At 42.2% G+C, this 23,430-nt stretch overlaps 4 protein-coding genes across 4 annotated transcripts in view; all 4 read right to left on the bottom strand.

Annotated features, from left to right (window-relative positions):
• LOC148216257 (olfactory receptor 1B1-like) lies at positions 1-942 on the bottom strand. The gene has a single exon (XM_088138477.1). The coding sequence runs from the start codon at positions 940-942 to the stop codon at positions 1-3; it is 942 nt and encodes a 313-aa protein (XP_087994603.1).
• Positions 943-6,893: 5,951 nt separating this feature from the next.
• On the bottom strand, positions 6,894-7,835 carry LOC103067983 (olfactory receptor 1B1-like). Its single transcript, XM_007445216.1, has one exon. The coding sequence runs from the start codon at positions 7,833-7,835 to the stop codon at positions 6,894-6,896; it is 942 nt and encodes a 313-aa protein (XP_007445278.1).
• Positions 7,836-16,115: 8,280 nt separating this feature from the next.
• On the bottom strand, positions 16,116-17,057 carry LOC103055000 (olfactory receptor 1B1-like). Its single transcript, XM_007440208.2, has one exon. It carries the CDS (start codon positions 17,055-17,057, stop codon positions 16,116-16,118), a length of 942 nt encoding a protein of 313 aa, XP_007440270.2.
• A 5,511-nt stretch (positions 17,058-22,568) lies between these two features.
• Positions 22,569-23,430, bottom strand: part of LOC103054763 (olfactory receptor 1F1-like) — a 948-nt gene continuing 86 nt past the window's right edge. Inside the window, exon 1 of the mRNA XM_007440207.1 lies at positions 22,569-23,430. This exon is cut by the window's right edge and continues 86 nt beyond it. Within this exon, the coding sequence (XP_007440269.1) occupies positions 22,569-23,430 (862 nt within the window).

Here is a 23,430-nt window from a genome sequence, read left to right as displayed (position 1 = left end):
TCAGTTTTGAGTTAACAAGGATCTCTTTCCCAAGAGATTTCTCAGAGCCCCTTTCACTTCTTTATTCCTGAGACTGTAAATATAGGGGTTGGACATTGGGGTGATGACTGTGTACACCAGAGCAAAAACTGACCCTCGCTGTGAGGAATACCTTGAGGTGGGTGAGAAATATACAGCAATGATGGCCCCATAAAAAAGAACCACTACTGTGAGATGAGAGCCACAGGTAGAGAAAGCTTTGCGCCTCCCTGAAGAACTGAATTTCATGATAGCTGCCACAATGCGAATATAGGTGAGAATGATGAAAACAAAAGGTCCAAAGATGATGATGCCACCTTCAAAGAAGATCACCACCTCATTGACACTGATGTCTGAGCAGGACAGTTGCAGCAAGGGCTGATGATCACAAAAGTAATGGGCCAGGTAATTTTTCCCTCGATAAGTGAGATGCAGGAGCAGGCCAGCATGCAGCATGGAGTGTAAGGTAGAAACAATGCAACAGCCAGCCACTAATTGCCCACAAACTTTTTGGTTCATCACTGAAGCATAGTGGAGAGGATTACAAATGGCTACATAACGATCCAGGGCCATGACACTCACTAGAAGGAGATCAGTGACACCAAAAAAATACAGGAAGAAGAACTGAGCCATGCAGGAGTAGAAGGGGATGGTCCTGGAACCAGTTATCATGCAAGCCAGCATCTGGGGCACTGTGACTGAGATGAAGCCAAGATCAATGACTGAGAGGCTACGGAGCAGGAAATACATGGGGGTCTGGAGTCGCGCATCCAAGGTGATGAGAAGAACCATCATGACATTGCCCAGAAGTCCGACACTGTATGTGAGCAGTAAGAGGAGGAAGAAGAGAGGTTGGTGTCCAGGCTTAGAGGAAAAGTCCAGAAGAACAAACTCTTCAATATCTGTCCCGTTCTCACAGTCCATGAGACCTGCAGAGAAAATCACTTTATAAAATTAGAAAGCAACATAACACTTTTCACAAAGGAAACCCTCTAGAATGGAACCTTGCAAGACGCTTTAAAGGTTAATTGTCAGTTGCAAAATGTCAAATTTCAATTTGGTTTCTTCAGTATTTAATGACAGAATCTTCATACTTTTTGTTGGGATTCATTTAAGCTAATCTACAATTAAATTTATTGTAAACCGCCCAGAGTCACTTCCTAGTGAGGTGGGCGGTGACCAGATTTGAAATATAAATATAAATATATAAATAAATAAATATATATATATATTTGAGAAAGCTTCTATCCTTGGTGGTTTTCCAATTCATTGTCTCTCAAGTTTTCCAATTGCCTATGATTATAAGAGTGATATTCATAGCCTTAGATTTCAATAGCTATTCCGCTCCTTAAAATAGAGCTTGTGTTTCCAGCAACTGTGCAGCCAGCTCAGACCACCTTCATACAAGCCTACCAAGGTTCTAACCTTAGATTCTTAGATTCTTAAATGAAACAATTGCTTTAATTCAAAATAGATAGAATTCTGCAGCCATTATTTCTTTGGATACTGAGAAAGCTTTTGATATGGTTACCTGGAGTTTCTAAAGCTGGGCTTGGCTCACTTTTTTTCTTCTACTGAAGAAAACAATAGAAGTTTTCTTCTATTGAAATTAGACTTGGTGCCATTAGGTCACAACAGTAATTTTGCCATGTTTTGGATATGGGTTTTAGGTTGCCCCCTGATTTGTTGGCTCATAAATATTCCTAGGAATTTTTCTCAGTCAACAAATTTAAACTGAACTCCTACTTCAAGCCAAAATCTAGAACTTCCTTGTGTTTTAAGTATAGGATCAGCAACATTAACATAGACTCAGCTCCAAGGCTGATTTATTTTTAGGAGACTTCCCTGTTTATTTTCCTTCACATTATTTCATCATTTTTTGTTCTTGTAATTTTCTTCATTATATAAATTTCTAAGGTCATTCCCTGTCTTCTTAATGTGGTGTCATTTCACATTGTAAATCTATGTCTATATTTTTTTAAATGTTAACTTGGTTTCTTGCAGTATTTATTAAAAGGAGAAGTGATCCAGGCTTTCCTCCATATACCTTCTCTCCATTACAATATTCAGCAGGATTATTAATAAAAGACAAATTGCAGTGCTCTCCCTTTGTATGTATGCACGTGCGTGTATGTGTCGTATGCTTGCTTCTTTCTAGTTTATCGGTTCTCTCCTCTTTTTCTCCCCATGGACCGAACCTGCTATTGCTGTTTTTGTATATTCATTCTGAAGATCTGAGGCAAAGCGCATGGGAGACAGTAAGGTGGAATTTAGTTCTTTGTTCCAGAGAGTAGAAACCAGCCAGATACAGAAGTTGGCTAGAGAAAGACTGGAATCTGGGTTGGGAGAAGCATGGGAACGAGGCCTGGGGGGTGGAGGGGGGAGAGGAAGCTGATGCTGCTTCCACTCCAGTTTTGGGGGGGGGGGTGGCGTGATATGCTGGCCCTTCTCTCTCCAGCTGAGCTAGAGCAGGCAACGGCAGCACAGAAAAACAGAATTGTAGAAATGGCACCAGGTAATCCAGCTCTTGTGACAACGCCCGAGTTTTCTTTCGTTCTCAGCTTCAGGATACTTTCTGGTGGAAGGGGGGGGCAGAGATAAAGCAAGAGATCTGCCTCATCTCCATTTCCTGACTGTTAGACAGGGGGGTCTATGATTGTTACTCATCCTTCCTTCATTTGAGCTGGAAGTGATTTTGAGCCCAATCTTTGAGTAATGGGGAACAGGAAAAGGTTGGTATGACTGAATGATGCCTCCTTGCACAGAAACCCTTCCAAGCATCTCTTTCTTTCTCTCCATTCCTCCCTTCTTTTTACATTTGGACTGTGGATGCTTGGGAAACTGAGTCAAGGATTAATCCTGAGGAAGAGGTGAATGTATAGAAATGCATTAGGCTTTACTCTTGGAAATCTGGTCTCCCGGCTCCAGAGGCAGAGAGGTGCCTGCTCCGTTCCGCAGACATTTGCAAGGGGTGCCAAAAACAACACAATGAGGAACAAAAATAACAAAACGTTCATCTCAACGGAACAAGAGAAATTCTGGTGTCACATGCTTGTGTTACAACACCAGGCACAAAACACATTAGAAAAGATCTGAGCGCAAATGCACTGCATTTCAGAGGACTGTGTGTCAAATCAATGGTCTACTTTTACTACACCATCACCTGAAACATGTCTATTGTCATCCTTCACTTTCTCAAGTCCGAGTGTAGTCTATTTTCAGGGGCTGGGAGAAAGGGGTGGAGAGAGAATATTGCGTTTTCCCAGCCCAGAGAAATCACACCATACACTTTCTAAGACAAAAGCATCCTTTCTCCAGGTATTCCACACTCATGCAGATTTTGGCATGACTAATGCTCAATCTGGATTGGAAAAAAAAAAAAAACATGCTGGGAGGATCTTAATTCTCTGCCTGTATAGAATATATCTGTTCTTACATCCCCACTCTTCTGCCCAACAAGGACTCGTCCCCAAATAATTGCTGAGATTACGGTGAGGAATTCACTCTGCACACGCCCAGTGATAGTCTTCATTCTCCTATGGATGGATCCCCCAGGGCTGACCGTGGCAAAGAACTAGGCTTGGCAGCTTTGTTCTAAGAAGCTCCGTCTTAAATGAATTCCTGCTTCCAGGGAAAATGTTAGAAAAAGAAAGGGAGAAGGATTGAAGGAGAAGAGGAAGAATGAAAGGGGGTTGCTACTGTTCCATGTTCATCACATTTACATCCCATATTTCTTCCAAGAAGCTTCAGGTAGTATACAGTGCAACGTTCTAGTTTCCTTCTTCTTACCTGAGCTGCTTAAACCCTGTGGGGGGTTCCACCAAAAGTTAGTGCCTGGGCACATCATGAGTGAGGATGGATTTGAACCTTGGTTCTCATCCAATACTCGCTCCGTTATGCTTCCCAGAAAGAAGATGAATCTACTGAAAGGCAGTGAACAGGAACAGGAAAATAGAGGGCTGGTGAGGGGAAGGGTTTAAGAAAGGTGTCTAAAAGATGGAGAAACTAAGACAATCAGGAGAGGGTCCCAACCACTGCTGCAAGTCAATCTCCATTCATACCCTCAGAAAAGCAATACTCTGAGCCATCCACATTCTAATCTGAAGCCCTCAGTAACTGCTGAAATGTAACTTCCAGGTTGCCAGGACACAATGCTCACTGCTGAGTGGAAATGTCGGGAGATGCATCAAGTTAGGGAAGAATACTACAAGCCAAGCCATACAGCATACAATGGGGCATGAAGAGGAATTAGTTAGGTTTGGAAGGAACTGAGGTGCAACCCTAACCCAACATGCTCTTCTCCCAAACAAGCCATCTAACCGGTTCTATTGAGCAAGACAGAGCTCAGTGGTCAGGGCAAAAGTTCATAACCTTGATTGATAGATAGATATAGATAGATATAGATTAGAGATAGATATAGATGTAGATATATGAATAACTTCCTATCCTGCTTTGACCTGGGCTAACAATTCAATTGCTTCCTCAGCCCATTTCTTTCTGAGTTGCCGTTTCCTACTAGAAATTGTGGTGGGTTCTGCATCAAAGTGAAATTATAGTAACAGTACAAAGGTATGTTGTCAACAAATCGGTCTCTTCCTTACCTGTATCAACGGATCCCCTCTGGTCTGGCCCCAGGCTGACTCTTGGCACTGAGCCAAACCTCCAGCCCAACTGAACACCAAGACAGTCAAGCAGGGTGCTTTGTTTCTCTGTCTGTAGGTTCCAGCAAGAAGCCAGGAGGATCTCATTTAAGGATCAGCTGCAGAAGCCACCAGGGATATTTCATAGGCAGCTAACCAAGTCAGCAGAAATTCACACCTGGTGTGTGACGGTCATGTGGAGACCAAAGGCCCCTAGTGCTTTGCTATCGAAACCAGTGGTTAAAATGCAGAAGAGCCAAATACCATTCTCTAGCTTCCAATCCAGAAGTGTAGTGGGCGGATGAAGGAGGACCAGCTTTGAGAGAGGAACTCTCTGTGGAGGACTGAGGGAAGTGTCTGGAGGCTGAAGTAGCAGAGGGAGACCAATGCAGAGATTTTCCAGGAGGGTTGGCAGGTTTACTAAAACTAAACTCTGAAGAAGTTAAGCACCTTTTCAATTTTGTTATGCTCTTTTAACCAGTGCAAAGAAAATCTCTCAGATTTTCCAACTGAGATACCTCAGAACTCTGGAGTTGCTCCCAGAGCTTAAGTTCCTCATCCAGAAGATTAATATGTTTCTAGGGCAGATGCATATGGTGTCTTCAGCAGAAAAGACCAGATAGAGAATTATTCTTGAAAACAATTTTAAGATGTGTTATGTAAGAAAGGATCTGATTCTCTTAATATTGGGTAGGCATTGTGAAGAACTCCAGGCTGGACATGGCAGAACTAGCACATGAACATTAAATCAGAAAAACTCTGTTACAGTTTAAGGGGATATGGCTCCTGAAACATTTTTCTTTGGAGAGAGAATATAGAAAATCATTGAAATGCTGTATTTGACAGAACAGAGGCACAATTGGGATGATAGCAAGGATTTTTGAGCATTTGGGGTTATTGCAATAGAAGGGTTTAAAGGAACTTGAAATATTTGTAACTCAGGCAGGGTTTACATATTGGCTGGAATGTGCTCTCAGTTTCTGCATTTTCCTATTTTTTTTTTTAGTATGGCTTACGTTTTCACTTCGCACAATCTAAGTCAGAAACCTGGAACCCCCAACATGTCAAGGACTGCATTTTTCCCTCCCATGGGAAACAACTTCAAAGTTACTGCTGCCAACTGAAACCCTCATACCCCCATTCCAGTGGGTATGGCCAAAGTGGTTGAAGCCATTAAACAGAAATAGCAATAAAAAGACAGCGAGACACACCCAAACCACCAATGTACATAAAGATTTAATCAAGGATGTCCTTTATTGAATACTTAAAGGATCAGGGGGATTTCAGAGTTAGATAGTGACGGGAAAGAGAAAAATATTAAAAAAAATTATCTCAGCAAGCAGGGTGAGAAATGGAAACAAAGACCATCCGTGGAAGGTTTCATTTCATGTGGGAGATGGTGGCAGCAGGAGATTCGGATGGCTTCAGTTTGGGGACAGGCAATTATGCAAGAAGCCTTGTTAAAAGAGCCTTCCTTTTGCCAAATTGGAGTACTGGACTATCTGCTTCATGACAGTCTATTCCTATCCATCCAAGGATCACCAGTTTACATAACCTTGGTCAACGTCTGTTCAGATCTGTTCTCCATGAATGAGTGTGCCGGAGCCAAAGCAGATATTCTTGGAGGTGTGACTCATCTTTTTTTTTGTATGCAACCCATAAAACAAAGATGTTTCTATCAAGGCATTCTCTTTCCCCAATTTGTGCCCCAAACCCCCTCCATCTCCTTTGTAATTCAGGACAGAGCAGCTTGAAATCAATAATATCAAGAAGAGGAGTCTTTCCCAGCCATCAGAAATCATGTTTGCAGGGCAGGACTGGAATGGATGCCAAGATCCTCTCAGGACACTACTCTGAGGAGGAGCACCAATGAACAGAAATAGGTAGGGTTGCCATATACAAAGCAATTTACAATCTTCTTGAAACAGCCAACTCCTGAAGTAATTAAATTAGGACTTTTCTAAAACCTAGCAAGGGCTGGGTCCACCCAACTGCTAAATAATTAGTTTTCATGTCTTCAATCACCATTTTTGATCCAACTCACCGTTTCAAATATTTATATTTCAGGTGGATACCCACTGATGTGTGAAGCCTGGGGCAAGTTGCCCCATTACCTCTTTTAAAAGCGCTAGTATTAAGCCCACACTTTATGACTACTCAGCTGCTCTGTTGTTCCTCCATTCACACCTCAAGCTAGCTAGAAGGCAGCTCTATGGTAGAATCAAGCTTTCGCTATCAGTTTTGAGTTAACAAGGATCTCTTTCCCAAGAGATTTCTCAGAGCTCCTTTCACTTCTTTATTCCTGAGACTGTAAATATAGGGGTTGGACATTGGGGTGATGACTGTGTAGACTAGAGACAAAATTGACCCTCGCTGCGAGGAATACCTTGAAGTGGGCGAGAAATAGACAGCAGTGATGGCTGCATAAAAAATAACCACTACAGTGAGGTGAGAGCCACAGGTAGAGAAAGCTTTGCGCCTCCCTGAAGAAGTGAATTTCATGATAGCTGCCACTATGCGAATGTAGGTGAGAATGATGAAAACTAAAGGTCCAAAGATGATGATGCTGCCCTCAAAGAAGATGACTGCTTCATTGACACTGATGTCTGAGCAGGACAGCTGCAGCAAGGGCTGATGATCACAAAAGTAATGGGCCAGGTAATTTTTCCCTCGATAAGTGAGACGCAGGAGCAAGCTGGCATGCAGCATGGAGTTTAAGGTAGAAACAATGCAACAGCCAGCCACTAATTGCCCACAGACCTTTTGGTTCATCACTGAAGCATAGTGGAGAGGATTACAAATGGCTACATAGCGATCCAGGGCCATGACACTCACTAGAAGGAGATCATTGACACCAAAAACATAGAGGAAGAACAATTGGGCTATGCAGGAGTAGAAGGGGACGGTCCTGGAACCAGTTATCATACAAACCAGCATCTGGGGTGCTGCGACTGAGATGAAGCCAACGTCAATGACTGAGAGGCTACGGAGCAGGAAATACATGGGGGTCTGGAGTCGCGCATCCAAGGTGATGAGAAGAACCATCATGACATTGCCCAGAAGTCCGACACTGTACATGAGAAGTAAGAGGAGGAAGAAGAGAGGTTGGTGTCCAGGCTTAGAGGAAAAGTCCAGAAGAACAAACTCTTCAATATCTGTCCCGTTCTCACAGTCCATGAGACCTGCAGAGAAAATCACTTTATAAAATTAGAAAGCAACATAACACTTTTCACAAAGGAAACCCTCTAGAATGGAACCTTGCAAGACGCTTTAAAGGTTAATTGTCAGTTGCAAAATGTCAAATTTCAATTTGGTTTCTTCAGTATTTAATGACAGAATCTTTTCATACTTTTTGCTGGAATTAATTTAAGCTAGACTACAATTACATTTATATATTTGAGAAAGCTTCTATCCTTGGTAGTTTTCCAGTTCACTGTCTCTCAAGTTTTCCAACTGCGTATGATTATTAGAGTTATATTCATAGCCTTAGATTTCAATAGCTATTCCGCTCCTTAAAATAGAGCTTGTGTTTCCAGCAACTGTGCAGCCAGCTCAGACCACCTTCATACAAGCCTACCAAGGTTCTAACCTTAGATTCTTAGATTCTTAATCGATACAATTGCTTTAATTCAAAATAGATAGAATCCCACAGCCTTTATTTCTTTGGATGCTGAGAAAGCTTTTGATACGGTTACCTGGAGTTTCTAAAGCAGGGCTTGGCTTACTTGCAGTTTCCTCCAAGTCTTGTTTTTTGAGTTGACAAGTTTTCTTCTATTGAAATTAGGCTTGGTGCCATTAGGTCACAACAGTAATTTTGCCACGTTTTGGATTTGGGTTTTAGGTTGCCTCCCAATTTGTTGGTTGATAAATATTCCTAGGAAGTTTTCTCGGTCAACAATTTTAAACTGAAGTCCTACTTCAAGCCAGATTCTACAAGGTCTAGAATTTCTTCATGTTTCAAGTATAAGATAACAAGATTAAGATAAATTCAGCTCCAAGGCTGATTTCTTTTTAGGAGGTTTCCCTGTTTACCTTCCTTCACATTATTTCATCCAGATGTATATGCTGTGAAGCAACCTTCTCTGGCGAGGCCTCCTTTGAAATGTTTGCTCCCTAAATTATAATTGCCTGTTTAGAAAAGTTGGACTCATCTATCTTACCTTTTTTAAAAAACTAGATTTAAAATTTAAAAACGAGATTTATCCCAAATGTGAGCTAAGATGTCACTGCGGCACAAATATTCGCCATGTGCATCTTGCAGTATCAAATACATATAAGAACTGGGGAAAAAGAAAAACAAGAATCACAAAATTTTGACTGTCAAGCTTCTAGGAGAACAAAAAGAGGAGCTGAATTTTATAACTGCTTTTAAGTGGTGTTCAAAATTTTAATAAATGCAAAATGACGCTAACTGTTATCCTCCCCTACACCCAATCTAATGCTCTTACCCTCCTTTTAAATTATTTTAGACTCTTGTTTTTTATATATATATTCTGTTTTAATACATTTTTTTTGTCTTCTAGCTTTTCATAGGGGGATGCGGTGGCGCAGCGGCTTAATGACGCTGAAAGTTGCCGGCCAGAAATGGTCGACGCTTCAGCGGTTCGAGTCCAGCCTTCGCGTTAAACAGGGTGAGCTCCTGTTTCCTCCCCAGTTCCTGTCAACCCAACAGTTCGAAAACTTACGTGAGTAGATAAATGGGGACTCTCACTCCGGTGGGAGGAAAAATGCTGGCGGCGCCTTGCAAAAAAGGAGTTGGGAGCAGTTGCCGGTAAGCGCGAAAAACCACGCACGCCCGAAAAGGGCGCGAAGCAACGGAAACCCCGCCTCCTGCGCTCGCCAGCTGGGCTCTGCCCTAGGAAGGAGGCTCTGGCAAACCACTTCCGAAAAACAGTTGCCTTGAAAACTGCAAGGACTCGTCCAAGCAGTCACTGCAGGGTCAGCAATGACTAAGCGCAGACAAAAAAAAAAAAAGAAAAAAGCTTTTCATAATTTTTTTTGACACTGATGTATCTTCTATGCTTTTTAATTGACTGTACCCCACCTTCCTTATGCTGGTCTATAACTGTAATAAAGATTTAATTTAATTTTAAAATGGTAATAAATTGCCCTTCTCATAATATTTGTACTTTAGACCAATTTTGTTCTATGAAACCATTTTTAATTTTTTGCAGAATGGAAATCTAATTGTGACTGCTTTAGAATGTTTCTTGGGAACAAATTCAACTTCAGTGAGGTTATTTCAGCATTTAGTCATGACACTGTTCCTATGTAATGGTATGTGGGAATGACCTTGGGAGACATGTGGGAGAGCTGCAGATTGGACAACTAGCATGTAAAAGTATCTCAGCCCACAGAAGGAGAGAGAGCATGGGAAATGTTCGAGAAGGGACCTCCCTAGTTTTTCGGAGAGTAAAAGGAAAGGAGGGCAGAAATATTTTCAGCCTTGCAAGATTCTTACAATAAAGATAGAGTTAGTACTCCTGGTTGTGCTTCTTGTCTGGACCACCTCAAAGAGCTAACATCCTGCTTCTGAAGTTCCACCAGTTTTTAAAGATTTGGAAGAAATCAGATCAACTCAAACCTTTATAAGAGCCATTGGAAGAATTGGTCAACACCCCAAAGCAGTGGTCTATTTCTATAAAAAGTTGAAGCAATTAGAGGATATTGCTTTAGAGAACATTACATTCATCTCTTAAATCTTAAAGTGAGGGTAAAACAAAAAAAAACCCCTGTGGTATATTCAGTCATGCTTTCTAATTGTTTGATTTTGGGAGATGTCATTCTGAAGATGGAATGTGAACTCATGTATCTGGGCTTATCATACAATTGGCAGATTTGGAACCCACTGGGCTGTTAAGATGACTTTGGACTGCTCACTGCATGACAAGATGCCGAAGCTCCTTAGCATCTGTAATCTATCTTAACCTCAAGACCTGTGGACATCCCCATACCTGGGAAGACCTAAAGAATTCTTACACAAGAGCGGAAGGATAAAAATACTCTTTACTCTGCAGCATGGGGTTGTCAATATGTGTTTTTCAATGCTTGCAAAGACACTTGGCCTTTTTTTCAACAAAAGACATGGAAGAAGAAGGCTTTCAGTGCCATGGTCAATTTTTTGTTCTTGTAATTTTCTTCATTATATAAATTTCTAAGGTCATTCCCTGTCTTTTCAATGTGGTGTCATTTCACATTGTAAATTATGTATATATTTTTTTAAATGTTAACTTGGTTTCTCGCAATATTTATTAAAAGGAGAAGTCATCCAGGCTTTCCTCCATATACCTTCTCTCCATTCCAATATTCAGCAGGATTATTAATAAAAGACAAATTGCAGTGCTCTCCCTTTGTATGTGTGCACATGCGTGTATGTGTCGTATGCTTGCTTCTTTCTAGTTTATCGGTTCTCTCTCTGTTTTTTTTCTGAGCTGGTAGATTTTTCTCCCCATGGACCAAACCTGCTATTGCTGTTTTTGTATATTCATTCTGAAGATCTGAGGCAAAGCTCATGGGAGACAGTAAGGTGGAATTTAGGTCTTTGTTCCAGGGAGTAGAAACCAGCCAGATACAGAAGTTGGCTAGAGAAAGACTGGAATCTGGGTTGGGAGAAGCATGGGAACGAGGTCTGGGGGGTGGAGGGGAGAGGAAGCTGATGCTGCTTCCACTCCAGTTTTGGGGGGGGGGGGTGGCGTGATATGCTGGCCCTTCTCTCTCCAGCTGAGCTAGAGCAGGCAACGGCAGCACAGAAAAACAGAATTGTAGAAATGGCGCCAGGTAATCCAGCTCTTGTGACAACGCCCGAGTTTTCTTTCGTTCTCAGCTTCAGGATACTTTCTGGTGGAAGGGGGGGGCAGAGATAAAGCAAGAGATCTGCCTCATCTCCATTTCCTGACTGTTAGACAGGGGGGTCTATGATTGTTACTCATCCTTCCTTCATTTGAGCTGGAAGTGATTTTGAGCCCAATCTTTGAGTAATGGGGAACAGGAAAAGGTTGGTATGACTGAATGATGCCTCCTTGCACAGAAACCCTTCCAAGCATCTCTTTCTTTCTCTCTATTCCTCCCTTCTTTTTACATTTGGACTGTGGATGCTTGGGAAACTGAGTCAAGGATTAATCCTGAGGAAGAGGTGAATGTATAGAAATGCATTAGGCTTTACTCTTGGAAATCTGGTCTCCCGGCTCCAGAGGCAGAGAGGTGCCTGCTCCGTTCCGCAGGCATTTGCAAGGGGTGCCAAAAACAACACAATGAGGAACAAAAATAACAAAACGTTCATCTCAATGGACCGAGAGAAATTCTGGTGTCACATGCTTGTGTTGCAACATCAGGCACAAAACACATTAGAAAAGATCTGAGCACAAATGCACTGCATTTCAGAGGACTGTGTGTCAGATCAATGGTCTACTTTTACTACACCATCACCTGAAACATGTCTATTGTCATCCTTCACTTTCTCAAGTCCGAGTGTAGTCTATTTTCAGGGGCTGGGAGAAAGGGGTGGAGAGAGAATATTGCGTTTTCCCAGCCCAGAGAAATCACACCATACACTTTCTAAGACAAAAGCATCCTTTCTCCAGGTATTCCACACTCATGCAGATTTTGGCATGACTGATGCTCAATCTGGATTGGAAAAAAAAAAAAAAACATGCTGGGAGGATCTTAATTCTCTGCCTGTATAGAATATATCTGTTCTTACATCCCCACTCTTCTGCCCAACAAGGACTCGTCCCCAAATAATTGCTGAGATTACGGTGAGGAATTCACTCTGCACACGCCCAGTGATAGTCTTCATACTCCTATGGATGGATCCCCCAGGGCTGACCGTGGCAAAGAACTAGGCTTGGCAGCTTTGTTCTAAGAAGCTCTGTCTTAAATGAATTCCTGCTTCCAGGGAAAATGTTAGAAAAAGAAAGGGAGAAGGATTGAAGGAGAAGAGGAAGAATGACAGGGGGTTGCTACTGTTCCATGTTCATCACATTTACATCCCATATTTCTTCCAAGAAGCTTCAGGTAGTATACAGTGCAACGTTCTAGTTTCCTTCTTCTTACCTGAGCTGCTTAAACCCTGTGGGGGGTTCCACCAAAAGTTAGTGCCTGGGCACATCATGGGTGAGGATGGATTTGAACCTTGGTTCTCATCCAATACTCGCTCTGTTATGCTTCCCAGAAAGAAGATGAATCTACTGAAAGGCAGTGAACAGGAACAGGAAAATAGAGGGCTGGTGAGGGGAAGGGTTTAAGAAAGGTGTCTAAAAGATGGAGAAACTAAGACAATCAGGAGAGGGTCCCAACCACTGCTGCAAGTCAATCTCCATTCATACCCTCAGAAAAGCAATACTCTGAGCCATCCACATTCTAATCTGAAGCCCTCAGTAACTGCTGAAATGTAACTTCCAGGTTGCCAGGACACAATGCTCACTGCTGAGTGGAAATGTCGGGAGATGCATCAAGTTAGGGAAGAATACTACAAGCCAAGCCATACCGCATACAATGGGGCATGAAGAGGAATTAGTTAGGTTTGGAAGGAACTGAGGTGCAACCCTAACCCAACATGCTCTTCTCCCAAACAAGCCATCTAACCGGTTCTATTGAGCAAAACAGAGCTCAGTGGTCAGGGCAAAAGTTCATAACCTTGATTGATTGATTGATAGATAGATATAGATAGATATAGATAGATATAGATTAGAGATAGATATAGATGTAGATATATGAATAACTTCCTATCCTGCTTTGACCTGGGCTAACAATTCAATTGCTTCCTCAGCCCATTTCTTTCTGAGTTGCCGTTTCCTACTAGAAATTGTGGTGGGTTCTGCATCAAAGTGAAATTATAGTAACAGTATAAAGGTATGTTGTCAACAAATCGGTCTCTTCCTTACCTGTATCAACGGATCCCCTCTGGTCTGGCCCCAGGCTGACTCTTGGCACTGAGCCAAACCTCCAGCCCAACTGAACACCAAAACAGTCAAGCAGGGTTGCTTTGTTTCTCTGTCTGTAGGTTCCAGCAAGAAGCCAGGAGGATCTCATTTAAGGATCAGCTGCAGAAGCCACCAGGGATATTTCATAGGCAGCTAACCAAGTCAGCAGAAATTCACACCTGGTGTGTGATGGTCATGTGGAGACCAAAGGCCCCTAGTGCTTTGCTATCGAAACCAGTGGTTAAAATGCAGAAGAGTCAAGTACCATTCTCTAGCTTCCAATCCAGAAGTGTAGTGGGCGGATGAAGGAGGACCAGCTTTGAGAGAGGAACTCTCTGTGGAGGACTGAGGGAAGTGTCTGGAGGCTGAAGTAGCAGAGGGAGAACAATGCAGAGATTTTCCAGGAGGGCTGGCAGGTATCCTAACTTTACCCCCAGCTGCAGGAATCAACCACCTTCTCTTGGAAATGACACACTTTTGGATTCCCTCTGAACCAGTTCTTCTGACTAATGAAGAGAGCTGCTATGCAGCAAGTTATGAGATTTGAAGGATATGTAGCTTCAGGTATCTCCACCTGAGACCAAACTGACTTTAGGTGGCATCAGCCCCGTTAGGAAGACCAAACCAGAAAAACTAATGTTACAGGAAGACAAGATCTAGACTTTATTGAGATATGCTGTAATAACAGAATCATGCAGGCCTGATTGTGCTTTACCTCCTCTGCTTTTTATACCTGTAATGGGTGGTAAGAATAACCCTAAGAGACAGGAGGAAGAGTCACAGTCTAAACAACAGTCTGATAAAGGAAACCTGAGTCCAAACCAGAAGTGTAATTTGAGAACGCATCTCACTCCCCCCATCTGCAAAGGTCATTGACAAGCGGGCCCAGCAATGTCTCCATACTCTAACCGGAAACAGGTCCAAATAATCTGTTTCCTTCAAGATCTTCTGTAGCTGCTGTCCAACCACCTTCTCTACAACCTTCCCTACAAAGGGAAGATTGGAATCTAGATAATATTTATCAAAAATGGAGGGGTTCAGTGATGGCCTCTTGAAGAAGGGACCCACTACCGCCTTCTTCAAGGCCTGCAGAATCCGCCCCCCTCTCTCAAAGAGGTAGATACCAGGTGGGTATATATATAAATATAAATATATACCAGATATATTTCAGGTGGGCACCCATTTATGTAAGAAGCCTGGGACATGTTATCCTATTACCCCTTTAAAAAAGGGGCTGGTATTAACCCCATGCTTTATGATTACTCAACTGCACTGTTGTTGTAGAAGACAGCAAAGGTCAGCTGAGGTGGTGGAGCACAGGGCAGCAGGGTTTCAGAGTGCAGGGTGGCAAGGGCAACTGCAGCTGAGACTGAGGTAGGGTGGCTGCAGCCTCCCAGGGTGTGACAAGCAGCCCCAAGGCAGGGTGCAGGGTGGCAGAAGGACAGAGATGAGGGGGAGATAGGCAGGTGAGGGGAGTGGAGGCAGTTCTTTACCTTACTGAGGCTTGGGGCTGGGAGGGACCAAGCCTGGAATAGCTTGGACTGGGGGGGGTACACTTCTCGGTTAATGATGGCAACCGGGACTGCCAAGATTGTGGTCACTAAGCGAAGCAGTCATGTGATGTCTTGCTTTACCACCCATCGCTTAGCGATGGAAATTCTGGTCCCACCTGTGGCCATAAGTTAAGGACTACCTGCAATAAATCCAAGACTATTTGCATAAGAACAATATGTTCCATCAACAAGATACATGGGCAGCCCTTCTTTTACAGGTAGCCCTCGACTTACAATGACAATTGGGACTGGAATTTCCATTGCTAAATGATACAGTCATAAAACACGACGGCATCGCTTAGTGATGGCAATCACTGCAGTCCTGGTTGCTATTGTTAAGCGAGGGTCATGGGTCATTAAGTGAGGCAACTTCCTGCTGGCTTCCCACAACCAAAGTCAGTGGGGAAACCAGCAGGAAGTTGCAAGTCCCAGGTCACCAGCCAGTAAGTGGCTACTGCTGGGTGGAGGAGGGAGTGAGGGGGTGTGCAAGGGTACAAGGGGGTTCATGAGAGTCACTGTGAAGGTCAGGAAGGGTGCATGTGGTGTGGTGTGGTGTGGGTTGGGAAGTGTGTGCTGCAATGTGTGAGAGGTGCTGCACGGGTTGGAGAGGGTGTGTGGGGCTGCACAAGTGTCTGGTGCAAGCGCAGAGGGGCTGGAGAGGCTCGCAAGTGCAGGAGACTTACCCCAGCGACTTGCAACCTTCTAGGGAAGCCAGCAAGGAAGGTTGCAAATGGCGATCACATGATTGTGGGAAGCTTGGCAGTCATAAATGAAAATGGGTTGCCAAGCACCCAGATCACGATAACGTGACTGCGGGGGCACTGCAACGGCCGTAACTTTGGGGACTGGTTGCAAATCCCTTCATTCAGCACCATTGTAACTTCAAATGGTTGCTGAATGAATGGTCATAAGTCAAGGACTACCTGTACTCTCACCTCAAGCTAACTAGAAGGAAGCTCTATGATAGAGCCAAGCTTTCACTATCAGTTTTGAGAAAATAGGGATCTTCGTCCCGAGAGTTTTCTCAGAGCATCTTTCACTTCTTTATTCCTGAGACTGTAAATATAGGGGTTGGACATTGGGGTGATGACTGTGTACACAAGAGCAAAAAATGACCCTCGCTGTGAGGAATAGCTCGAGGTGGGCAAGAAATAGACAGCAATGATGGCCCCATAAAAGAGAATCACTATAGTGAGGTGAGACCCACAGGTAGAAAAAGCTTTGCGCCTCCCTAAAGAAGTGAATTTCATGATAGTTGCCACAATGCGAATGTAGGTGAGAATGATGAAAACAAAAGGTCCAAGGATGATGATGACACCTTCAAAGAAGATGACCGCCTCATTGACACTGATGTCTGAGCAGGACAGCTGCAGCAAGGGCTGATGATCACAAAAGTAGTGGGGCAGGTGATTTTTCCCTCGATACGTGAGACGCAAGAGTAGGCCAGCATGCAGCATGGAGTGTAAGGTGGAAATGATGCAACAACCAGCCACTAATTGCCCACAAACCTTTTGGTTCATCACTGACGCATAGTGGAGAGGATTACAAATGGCTACATAACGATCCAGGGCCATGACGCTCACTAGAAGGAGATCCGTGACACCAAAAACATAGAAGAAGAAAAACTGAGCCATGCAGGAATAGAAGGGGATGGTCCTGGAAGCAGATACGATATGAACCAACATTTGGGGCACTGTGACTGAGATGAAGCCAAGATCAATGACTGAGAGGCTACGGAGCAGGAAATACATGGGGGTCTGGAGTTGCACATCCAAGGTGATGAGAAGGAGCATCATGGTATTGCCCAGAAGTCCAGCACTGTACATCAGCAGAAAAAGGAGGAAAAAAAGAGGTTGGTGTTCAGGCTTGGAGGAAAACCCCAGAAGAACAAACTCTTCAATATCTGTCCCGTTCTCACAGTCCATGAGACCTGAAGAAAAAAATAACTTCATAAAATTAGAAATTAACATAATCACAAGGAAAAGCCTCTCAAACAGAATCTCACAAAATGATTTAAGGGTTAACTGTCAGTTGCAAAAGGTCAAATTTCAATTTGGATATTTCAGTATTTAATGTCTGAATGTTTTTATACTTGGTGTTAGGCAATGGGTTTTTTTTTTAATTGCAGGGAGGTCCATGTTTATTTGAAATGAGCAGACAATTGGCAATGAGCATGTGTGTGGGAGCAAATTCCAAGGATTCATGTAAATTTGACTTCATTCAATTTACATTTAATTCAATATAATCCAATTCCTCTCCTCTCAGCTCAGCCTAATCATATTCAGTGGTTACCTAGGATGCATTTAATCCAGGGTTATTCTGCCTATTCTTACTGCTAAGTCAGAAGAGATTAATTGAAGGATTTTTAACCCTTCGTGTATCCTGTCCATGTCCTGTAAAGACCTTAGAAACATAATAATCTTTGACTCCAGCATGGCTCCTGATGCCTTCACGGTCATGGATTTCTGCCACGATCTTTTTCAACTTTCCAGCTGAGACTACAGCAATGATATTCCCTAACATCCATGTCTTAACTAGACCAAACCCAGCTCAGCTCTCAAGCTCAGACAATGCCATCAAAATAAAAGCAATAATCCTTAAGGATAATGCATTCACAATTGCAACAGTTCTGTTTTTCTTTAGGTAAGAAATCAGGCAATCTAAAAGATATTGGGACCCAAAATATTGTGAAGATACCCAATTTCTTTCACATTACCTGAGCATCAGAATCTAAGGCTGGCCAAATCAAGCAGTTTTAGAGGTGTTACTCAGTTTAAGGAGTCCAAGATTGTATGTATTTATACATTCATTAGAATTGTATGCTGTCTTTCTATCCAAAGTGCTTAGCAATTTCTGGATCAGGAACATCTAAATTACTTTCTTTCATCCTGTCCATGATTGAGATCAGATACTCTGTTAAGATTTGAACAGCTTCCTTTCTTGAACATTTGAGCCAAGGAAGGTATTGTTTAGATTCCAGATGTTACCCAATGAAAAAGAAGAAAGAAATCTAATATACATGCCTCTCAAAACTGGGCATATCTAATTTAGTAGGCTTGCTGTTCAGGTTGCCAATGCAACCAGAATGAGTAGAAAAGATGAACTTTCTCCAAAGTTTTCAGGCCTTGTTTCAACTGAAGCTGCACCCTAATACAAAACTTCAGTTCTAGGAGCAAATCCATACCTCCAAGAGCATGTCAACGGTATAAAGTTCAAGTCATGCCATAGTTGCATTTTGTTAGCAATGAAAAAAGGAGCGGGTCCACTGTGTGAAAGGGAGTTCTAAATCTGGCTGAGAATGGCCACTCCCCTCCATTCCCATTGTGAAGGTGGAAGACCCTCCCCATTGCAACTCTTTTCCAAATGCTAATTTAGGTTTCAAAGCTGGCAGAAAAGGTTGGATCTCAGTGGATCTTTGCATGCAGAAAATCCCAGGTTTAATCCATAGGCTCTCCAGATGAAGCTGGAAAAGACTCTGGTTTGAATCCTGGAACTAAACCAAACAGAGAGCAGTGATCCAGATGGACAGGAGTTTGGTTGGGCCCTGTTTCTATTTATAATCCCTTTTTGTGGCAAATCAGATGAAATTGTAAAAGTTACAATACCAAAATGGTGGTATTGCCTCCAATAATAAGCATCCAAGGCAAAAGGTGAAGTGTGTTTTTCCTGTGGGATGCTACGTGCTTGCATTACATTACAGACACCCCAGAAATTCCTGCCGATGACTCCTTTCCTTTGCCGTTTCTCCCAGCCTTGTTCTACTTCCCCCACAGTTCCCATCTGGATCTGTAAAGACAAGCGAGGAGGCATCTCAGAAGCATTTTGCATTTGAGTTTGAGGAAAAGCAGATGGACTGCACTGAGAAAGTCAGAGAAAGGCAGATAGGTAGGTTGTTCTTAGGCTTGCAAGTCAGGCAGTCAGTGGAGGTAAAAACCAGCCAGTGGAGGGAGACCAATCCCACATGGGATTTTAAATAGGTTGCATGTGATTTGCTTGTCAGGGTGGGGATGGGCAAAAGAGAAAGTCTTCTTGCACTGCATTTAATTGCTCAATAACTAAGGGTTTCTAGAGTGGAGTCCAGTCAGCCATTTTTACCTACTCCAATTCAATCCCTCTGGTTGGGGACCACTCACAGATCTGAGCCCCGATCTTTCTTTCCCATCACCTAGACCCTGCTCTAGCTGCTGCCTTTTATGCCCCAGGTCTTGCTCCACAAACTAGGCCCTTAGCAGTTGCATCCCAGACAGAACCCTCACAGATGCACCTTTCCTTGAGATGAAAGTTGGGGGAGGGGAGGATAAGAGTATGAAGTTTCACCTGCTGAATTGTTGTCTGCTGGACATCTCTTCAAAGGCATAGAAAGATGGCACCTCTTTCCAAAAGCTACTCCTTATCCTTCCCTTAAGAGATGTGAGAGCTGATTGGGGTTTCCTCATCTCACTGTTCTTGCTTGGAAACTCTCCTTGGGCTTTCCCCCATTGCTCCTACCCATGGCAAAAACATGCAACATCTTCTTTGTTTCCTGATGGGTCCCCATGATGGTCCCTTCCTTATCAACAGCCATTTAGACTTCCTTAAATTCTCCTTGGCTAGCCCAAGCCTAAAATGATGTTTTGGTTGTTATTCCAACAACATCCAAGGGCAGCTTCAAGGTGGGTAAGAACTTGAGGCTTTGTCATCTGTTGCCTTGGAGGGAAGTCAGGGGACTGCAGAAGCAATTGAGGCAGGAGAGGGATCAGCCATGAAAGCACTCAGTTTCCAGCTAGTATTGTCTTCTGCTGAGTGCAGGATGGCTGGAGAGCACCATGACCCAGTAGTGGGGAAAGGCCCATTGACTGAGATCGCTGTTTCATATATTCCAAACTTTTCTTAAGGAGACAATCTTGAATTTACATCAATGCTTGTTACAAGATTTCAATGTATGGTTACTGCCTCAAGGAGGTAACAGCTACCCAATGTTCCACACATAATTCTTCAGTGCAGTGAGTTGTTCCTGAAAGCTTTTTTTTTTTTTAAGCCTTTTATCTCAAACTACTATGGATTTGCTGTTGATTATACAATCAAATGTGTCCTATTTGCCCCATTCTCTACCTTGTATTTGGCTAGTCATCTCACAGAACAAACTTGTCTGTCTCTATTCCTAACCTGGGGCTCCAGACCTCTTGAGGGTCCATAGATAGATTTGAAGGGGTCCATGGGAAAAAAAATGGCAACTTTTATCTTCACTAACCTCTAACTGAAATTCAGCTTTTCATTCAATAATTATTGTAGGTACGAAGTAATGTCCAGCCAAGTTCCAAAAATGTATGTTGACTTCAATAAATCTCACTACATAAAATTATACCCAAAGAAATAGTACAGTGTAGTATTATCTGGTTTTTAATTTAATAGATTAATAAAGAAAGGCATTATATTACATTATTTGTTATCTTTTAATATTTCCATAACTGTATTTGAGGATAATTGGTTTCCTTTGTAATGCAATTGATATCTATGTATTTTATTTTATACATTTAAATACATTTTTCCAAGAAAGGGTCCATAGGATTCACCACTCTCTCAAAGAAATACATGGCACAAAAAAATTAAAAACCCCTGCTCTAGACATGACAAAAAGCCATCTACTGTTCTCTACATGTATGCAGATCAGGTTTTTTTATCTTCATGCAAATCCAGACGCACACCACCCACAAGTTTTTGATTAACTGGTAACCCCAAAGCAGTTGACTCTTGCTCATGGCTACAGAAAAGCAGAGGTTCAAGCGTTATTCCCTCTCATCTTTCATGCCAGGTTGTCCTTGTGTTAGAATCATGGCTACCTTGTTTTACTTATCTCTAGGCTAAAGTGCTTGCCTGAACACATGCATACTTCTCTGTCTACTTCCATCAAGCTGGCTATGGCTTTAGAGGTAAGACAGTGTTGGTGGCATTATATAAAAGTTAAAACACCAGAAATTGCAGCAAACCTTAAAGATAGCAATTCTACTCCTGCCTACCTTTATCCAGATGCTCTCAGGTTTTTCTCACTGGTGTGATCTTCAGATCAAAGCATTGAATAAAATAGAACAAAACCAGATGAACCTGTCTTGATTGGGTGTCTCAAGATTTCAGCAAGAAGCAGAAAGAAGCATTAGAGGTTTTGTACTGAAAGCCCTAGAGATATTTGACAAGCAGTCTGAATAGCTCCTGGGATGCTGGTCTCTAATGCCAAAAAGAAAAATTAGGAGCCATGTCCTATAAAACAAGTACAAAGTTTGCATCCAAAGTCACAAATAGTATTGTAGAACATCAATGAGTTTGTTCATTTTTGAAGTGAAGTTCATTTTTTCTCTTCCTTCTACTTTGTGTAAATGTTTTTTTTTAAAATAAATTTTAACTCTGTATTTATTTATTGTTTTAATCTGTTGTAAACCACCAAGAGTCCCCCCACTGGGGGGAGATGGACGGGGATAAGTTTGCTAAATAAATAAATAAATAAATAAATAAATAAATAAATAAATATTTTTTGCTGATTTTGCTGCAAGAAAAATTAATAAGGCTACCGTCCGTCCTTCCATCTCTGAGTGGTGTTATATATTTGAATATACATCGGTTATGATATGAGCCCCTCACAGGCTGTAATGCAACCCAATTACAACTATATAGGAAAGCAAAGAATTAAACACATGTAAAGGAAATAACTTGGCTATAGATAACAGAATAATACTTGAAAGAGGGTGCCAAACCAATGATCACCAGTTAAGTTGCCCAATTTGCAAGATAACAAAAGAGCTTCTTAAAAAATCCATCACTTTTCTTTTATTATCTTTCTTTTCCTGAGCTATCCACCTTACTACTGAGCTTTTCTTTTAAAAAAAAATAAATCAGTTCACTGGAGAACTGGTGAAATTTTGGAGATTTTTTTGTATTATTTTTAATTTAGACCCAGTCAATGCAATAACAAGTCTTTTGCAGTACTTGTTCATTTCGGCTATTTGGGAGTGAGGTGAAATCTCCCTACCTGAAGTGATAGCAAAAATGATGAAATGGTACACCAGTGAACCATTTTTAAAGTAGTAAAGTGGGTAGCTCAGGGGAAAAAAAATAGTAATTTAAGAAAATGTATAGTATTCTGAAAGAACGTTACAAAACTGACAAGAACAATAATATTCTGCATGGAAATGCCACCATAATTTTCATTTTTAAAAAATCCCTATTTTATTGAGAAGTCTAACCGTAGTTTTTTCTGTGTTCTGGTTCCTTAGCATATAAATGAATGGATTCAACATAGATGTCCCTATCTCATACAAGAAAGAAACAAAGATTGTTTTGGGGGTTGAGTAAGCAGAGGCAAGCTGGAAATAAAGGCAACTAATGCTACCATAAAACAAGATCACCACAGTCAGATTAGAAGTGCAGAGTGAAACCATGGAAACTTCGTTCTGTTTTCTCTGTTCTTATTTTCTTAAAAAAGCTCTCATCCTGCCAAGAAGTCTTACTATTGCTGACTTTACCTCCTGGTTCCTTAGTGTATAGATGAAGGGGTTCAGCATTGGTATCACCATTCCATATAAGAGAGAGATAAAAGTGCCTTTTTGGGCTGAGTAAGCAGAGGCAGGCTGGAAATAAAGGCAACTGATAGTGCTGTAGAACAAGATCACCACAGTCAGATGTGAGCCACAAGTGGAGATTGCTTTGTATTTCCCAGCTGTTGAGGGAATTTTTATGATTGTGGAGAATATTAGTGCATAGGAGATAATGATGATGGCTAAAGGCCCCAGCAGATCCACCGCCCCCTCCGTCTGTGCCAAGATCTTTATGAATCTTGTATCAGAACAGGAGAATTCCAGGAGAGGATAGACATCACAGAAAAGATAGGGGATCTCCACAGAGGTGCAGAAAGAAAGGCGTGATATCAGAAGTGTGTAGAGTAAAGAGTGGAGACTAGAAATGATCCAGGATCCAGAAACCAAAAAGAGGCAGCACTTGTGGCTCATCGCAGTGATGTAATGCAGTGGGTGACAGATAGCCACGTAGCGATCATAAGCCATGCAGGCGAGGAGGAAGTTATCTGTGTTACCAGAGGTGAGAAAGAAATACATCTGAATTAAGCACCCACTGAAGGTGATGGTCTGAGTCTGAGACATCTGATTTATCAGGATCTTAGGAACAGTAGTGGAAATAAAAATGATGTCAGCCAGGGAGAGCTGGCTCAGGAAGAAGTACATTGGAGCCTGAAGGAGATGGTTGTCCAAGCAGACAAGCAAGACAATGAGGAAATTCCCTAGTAGTGTCAACAAGTAGATGAACAGAAAAAGC

The sequence above is a fragment of the Python bivittatus genome, unplaced genomic scaffold (genome assembly GCF_059951505.1).
Source record: "Python bivittatus isolate LINGU-HERP-01145 unplaced genomic scaffold, Pbiv_v1 ctg000220_np1212, whole genome shotgun sequence".
NCBI classification, from domain to species: domain Eukaryota; kingdom Metazoa; phylum Chordata; class Lepidosauria; order Squamata; family Pythonidae; genus Python; species Python bivittatus.
Note: the sequence above shows the minus strand (reverse complement) of the source record. Positions and strands in the feature narration are given on the sequence as shown.